The sequence below is a fragment of the Carlito syrichta genome, unplaced genomic scaffold (genome assembly GCF_000164805.1).
Source record: "Carlito syrichta isolate Samal-C Ts95f unplaced genomic scaffold, Tarsius_syrichta-2.0.1 Scaffold92612, whole genome shotgun sequence".
NCBI classification, from domain to species: domain Eukaryota; kingdom Metazoa; phylum Chordata; class Mammalia; order Primates; family Tarsiidae; genus Carlito; species Carlito syrichta.
The window spans coordinates 13,460-19,371 of record NW_007036708.1 but is presented as its reverse complement, the minus strand read 5'-3'; the positions used below and the strand labels follow the sequence as shown (position 1 = coordinate 19,371).

Here is a 5,912-nt window from a genome sequence, read left to right as displayed (position 1 = left end):
CTCAGGCAATCCACTCACCTCAGCCTCCCAAAGGCGCGGGATTACAGGCTGAGTCACCGAGCCCGGCTCTCTACTGCATATTTTTAAATAACTAAAAGAGTGAAACGAGAACAATCCTAACACAAAGAAGTGATAAATGCATGAGGTGATCAATAGCCCAATTACCCTGATTTGATCACTGCACACTGTATGCCTGTATCAAAACATTACATGTGCCCCACACACGTACAACTATTATGTACCCATCATAACTAAAAATAGACTTTTTTTGAAAGGAACCTCCTCCAGGGCCTGCAATAATGAAAATGAAACATTAATCACTTCCACTTGCCCTGCAGTAACAGGACTGCTTTGCCTCTGCCTCACTAAACTCTCAACTCCAGCATCACCAGAGGAACTGAACTCTCCAGTAGGGCCCAGCACCCACCGAGGGCTTCAGGAGACTCTGAAAGGCACGGAGGGTTCAGTGATTATGAGCATGTCCCAAAACCCTGGCCTCCAATCACAGCTCAGCCATCGCTAGCCTTTAAGGACATTGCCCAACTTTTCAGAGCCTCTGTTCCCCTGTCTGTAATGACAACCATTAAAATAACTGCAAATTATACCTAACCAATTGAGAAAGAGCTTGCACAGAAGACTCAGCACAGGGCAAGGGTCAACTGTGTGGTTTTGCTATTATTACCCTCAGCCGGGCACTGGGACACTGGAGACCACCTCCCAGTCTGCCCACTGCTCCCTTCTCACTGGTGACATGTGTTGTGAGACTGAGTCCCACTTGTAAGGCCTGAGCACAGCTGACCTCCATAGCCACACATTGGAATACCCTCCCTTTTTCACCTCTTCAAAGTCCACCCCTGACTCCAAGTCAATCTGAATGGCCCACCTCCAGGAAGCCTTCAAGGACTGCCCAGTGTCCAGAGTTACTCCCTCCCTGACCTGCAGTCCCACCATTCATGCTTATTAGAGACAGCCTTGTCTTCCACAGGGCGTCTGTGTTATAAGGTGGCTTAGCCTGAATTGGTTCCAACCCCTGCGCCTGTACAGATGGGGGCTGCTGAGATCCAGAGCTGGACAAGATGGGCCCCAAAAGCCCCAGGCAGCAGGCTTGGTCCTACACCGTGCAGCCCCACCTTTGGGGGCCCAGTAAGAGTGCCCCGGCCCTCCCCACACATAGAACACCTTGCACCCCCGGCCGGCCCGGCCACAGAGATGGTGGCAGTTGGGTTTTATTTCCAAGCTTTTAAGATTTCAAACTTTCCAGGTGTTTTACAATCTGAGCCCCTCACCAGCCTTCCCTAGGTCCCCGAATCATTCTCCATTCCCCTCTCCCCTCCCCCACCCAGGGTAGCAAAGCCAGGCTTCCAGATAGGGTGACCCAGTTCCCAAACAAAGGCTGCCCTGTGAGTGGGTCACAAAACAGCGAGCCTGTGCCTGATGCTTGGGCCTAAATCTTAGTACATGGCACTAGGAGCATTACCCCCCACCCCACCTGGCACCTAACACAGCTGCACACTGTCATGCCCAGAGGGAACACTGAACCCCCACCTTGACCTTCAAGACTCATCGTACACTGCTTCATGGAGTGTGCCTCCCCATTCACCCACACTCCCAGTCCAAAACTCATCAATCTGCAGGTTGGGCCGGTCTGCCCCCATTGTATCCAAGGCCCAGGAGCTCAATGGCAAGAGAAACATTCCACTGCCTGCCTAGAGTGAGCCTGCTTTTGCCACCACAATTTTGCTCCTGTTATTTCCCCTGCCTGGAAACCCTCCTCTCTACGTACACGAAATAAGTCAACAGAAACCCTGCCACAGGAGGTGCCCAGGCAGTGTTACCCATTATTCTCTTCTGATTTTTAAACTACGCATCTCACCTTTTCCGTGAAGCCTTCCTCAATAGCTCCCTGCTAGTTGCAGCTTTGCTTTGCCTGCCTGTCTCCTGGAGGGTGCTGCAGCCTTCACCAGTCCAGACTGGGCGGAGAGAGAGAGCCTGCCCCTGGGAGCCTCTGGACCAGAGCAGGAGGGAGCCAGCCTTCCTGCTCTCTGGGGCACAGGCCGTCTGTGCAAATGCGTGGACACCTGATCCCAGCCCATCTTCCCTCCCCTGCAGCCTGGCAGCCTAGCTTTACCCGCGGCGGAGTGCCTGAGGCCGAAGTCAGCCTTCTCCCAGAACCTACCACTGGGCCAAGCCCATGAGCAGCGATCCTCGATAAATGCTAAGTTGAAATCCCTGCTCTCCAGTACTGGGACTCTGCAGTCTACATGCACCACAATCCTACCTGCACCTTCAAGCCACAGAGCCGCACTCTGGCTTGCCTTACCTGTTCCTCCCCATGGTCTCATGGTCTTTGACCACCACATGAAGCTCAGAGCTCTGGTCCAGGGGAACGCCCTTGAGGTCCCACTCAAAGCCCTAGAAGAAAAAGAGAAAAGTCATCTTAACCTGTGGCCCTCTGGGAGAAGAGGCTGGGTCTGGTTCGCCTTCATGCCTCCAGGGCACTGAGTAGATATACATGAAAGTTTCTAGTGGATGACAGGATAGATGGATGGATGGATGGATGGATGGACGGACGGACAGATGGATGATGGATGACTTGGTGTTGGATAGGTGGATGGGTGGGTGAACGGACTGATGGATAGACAGATGGACAGGTAGATGAATAGACAGGTAGACGGATGGATGGGTACCAGAGCTCCACAGTAAGAGCTGAAGGCAGCAGAAGAGAGAAGGAGGGTAGACGCTCATAAGCCCCTCTCCACTCAACTCCAGCCCATCCCCAGAAAGCCAGGCCAGAAGTATGGCTGGGAAAGTGCTAAGTGACCCTGCAAGGTCCTCAGGGACCAAGATTATTGTGCTGGTCCAGCAGCCAGGCCCCTGGTGGGCAGTATGAGTTAGTTCCACATTGGGTAGGTCCCCATGACCCTCCTCAGAGCAAAGGCTACCCTGTGCATCTGAACCCATCCACACAAGGCAGCCAGGGCTTCCAAAGGACCACCTGGGGGCCATGTACGCAGGGAACTGGTTGAAGGGACAGAGGCCAATGGGAGCCAGAGAAGGACCTGGTTAATCAGGGAGGGCTGTAAGGAGGAGGTAAGCTTTGGTCAGGGAGAATGAATGGGATATGTAAGGAGACAAGGCAGGCCAGAGAGCCCCTGAACACCCTCTACCTGGCCAGCCAGAGCTAGGGGAAACAGAGACAAAAATGTGTCACTCTTCTCAATTCACCTGGCAGGCCAGGCCACCAGCCCTCACCCCAGGGTCCTAGAGCCAAGAGGATTTAGTGGCACGCTGGACCACCAGTCCCCCACTCCCACTGAGGACACCACTGAGAAAGCCACCTCCTCCAGGAACCTCTTTATTTGTCCCTGCAGAGAGAGAAAAAGGAGAAAGGGCCAGGAAACTCACTCACCTCATTCCACACAGGGTTCACACTGTTCTTGATGACTTTGGTTCTCTTCTTCACCCCTGCAAGAGACACAAAAGGAAGAGGGGAGGCATGCAGTCCACCTGTACCTTCCACCGAGTTAGGATCAACTTCTGAGACCCATGCTTCGGCTTGGCCGCCAAAGAAAATCTTATAAAATCAGTGGGTTCCCTGAGAATCCCACCAGTCTGCAGTGAAGGCCCAATTCAATCACAGGACTTCTCTCCTCTCAGCTCTGGGACATCAGAAGGATGTTTTTAAAAGAAAATACCCAGCTGACTCTCCTTAATGTTTTGCTATTCCTGACTTTTTAAATAAAGTTGCTTAGCTGTAAAATTTCTGGTTCTTGAATTTTTTTTTTTTTTTAGAGATGGGGTCTTACTCTGTCACCCAGGCTGGAGTGCAATGGCATAATCGTAACTCACTGCAGCCTCAAACACCTGGGCTCAAGCGATCCTCCTGCCTCAGCCTCCCACGGTGCAAGGATTACAAGTGTGAACCACCATGCCTGAACTTCTGATTCTAAACATGAACAATCTTCCTAAAAAATACTTCATTTCTCTTTGAACAACATCCACCTCAACATACTGTATAATTCTATTTATACTAAATGTCCAGAATAGGCAAACCCATAGAGATAGGAAACAGATTAGTTGTATTTAGGCTAAGGGAGGGGGAAGGGAAAGATGGAAATGTAGAGTGATTGACCAATGGGCACTGGGTTTGGGGGGAGGATGATAAAAAGAGAGGAGGGTAGACTCTCATGGGCCCCTCTCCACTCAACTCCAGCCCATCCCCAGGAAGCCGGGCCAGGAGTGTGGCTGGGAAGGTGCAAGGGGACCCTGCAAGGTGCTCAGGGACCAAGACTATTGTGCTGGTTCAGAAGCACAGTGCTCTGGAATTAGTTCGTGATGACAATTGCACAACACTGCAAACTAAAAACCATCTAAATTGTACACTTTTATTTTTTATTTTTTATTTCAATGGCTTTGGGGGTACAAATGGCTTTTGGTTACATGGATGCATGGTTTAGCGGCTAAGTCTGGACTTTAAGTGTTCCCTCCACCCCTACCTATGCACATAGTATCCGATAGGTGATTTTTCATCCCTACCCACCACCCACCATCCTCCTTCTGAGATTTCAATGTCCATTATGCCATCCTCTATGCCTTTAGGGTCGTTCCTTAGTTTAGCTCTCATTTGTTGTGGTTGTTTCATTTTGTATTTTGAGTCAGAATCTCACCGTCACCCAGGCTGGAGTGAGGTGGCACGCTCACAGCCACTGCAGCCTCGATCTGCTAGGCTCAGGCGAGCCTTCCAAGTAGCTGGAACTACAGGCACACACTACCATGCAAGGCTAATTTTTTGATTTATTGTAGAGACGAAGTCTCACCAAGTTGCCCAGGCTGTCTCGAACCCTTGGGCTCAGGCAATCCTCTTGCCTCCACCTTCTAAATTGCAGGATTACAGGCGTGAGCCACCACACCTGGCCAAGATCCCCCTTGTGAGAACATGCGACATTTGGTTTTCATTCCTGCATTCAAATTGTACTTTAAAATGGTTGAAATGGTGAATTTTATGGTATGTGAATTTTACTGTCATTAAAATAAAATCCGCCTTTCCCTCCAAGGCCTTCAAGGGGTCTGTCTAAAGAAGGCTGTCTCCAAGCAACTCTAACTGGTTGGTGAGGGCTGGTTGAGAGAATGCAGAATGGCTTTGAGGTAGAGAACAGGAAGAACTAACACAGTGATAGTTCAGACCTGACCCACAGCGTCCTGCAATGGATGGCCTAAGCTCTTCCTCTGGAGCGGTGGGCATGAAGGGGTGAGTGCCTGTCCCCAGTGCTCTGGGGAAGGGGAGACGTGAAGGAAAGGGGGATGCACAGGAAGACCTCCTTCTAGTGCAGGCTTTATGGCTGAGCAGGGAAACCAGATGTTCTCACAAAGGAGCCTGAGGCTGGGAGGAAGAGGAGTGCACACGCAGCTCTGGGTCCTTTACAGGGTCGGCAAGTGCATTCCTTTCCCTGGTGAGCCACAAAACAAGGAGTTTGGACAGAGCTGCCCTCCTGCCTCGAGGGCCCCCCACATGGACTGGCAGGTCAGAGTGAGGAGGTCCCACTAACTTCAGCAAGACTGACTTAAGGCTGGAGACTCATCTTTCCACAAAGACTTGTTGATTCACAGAGGAAGAATATTGAGGGTCCCAAAGAAGAAGAGAAGCCTTTTAACTAAGCTTTGCTCTGCAGTTCTTTGCATTAAGGGGGACACAAGGCCGGGCTCGGTGGCTCAGCCTGTAATCCCATGCCTTGGGAGGCCGAGGTGAGTGGATTGTTCGAGACCCGCCTGAGCAACTTGGTGAGACCTCATCTCCACAATAAATCAAAAAATCAGCCAGGCGTGGTAGCGCGTGCCCGTCGTCCAGCTACTTGGAAGGCTGAGGTGGAAGGATCGCCAGAGCCCAGCAGGTCGAGGCTGCGGTGGCCGGGAGC

At 51.5% G+C, this 5,912-nt stretch overlaps 1 protein-coding gene across 7 annotated transcripts in view; it reads right to left on the bottom strand.

Annotated features, from left to right (window-relative positions):
• The window catches only part of DYSF (dysferlin), a 233,776-nt gene that overhangs the window by 214,405 nt on the left and 13,459 nt on the right, over positions 1-5,912 (bottom strand). For all 7 annotated transcript variants that reach the window (XM_008060561.1, XM_008060554.1, XM_008060576.1 and 4 more), the window contains exons 2-3: positions 3,410-3,465; positions 2,321-2,412 (exon numbers count right to left, since the gene is read on the bottom strand). In XM_008060561.1, coding sequence (XP_008058752.1) covers positions 2,321-2,412; positions 3,410-3,465 — 148 coding nt within the window. The remainder of the gene's footprint in view (positions 1-2,320; positions 2,413-3,409; positions 3,466-5,912) is intronic.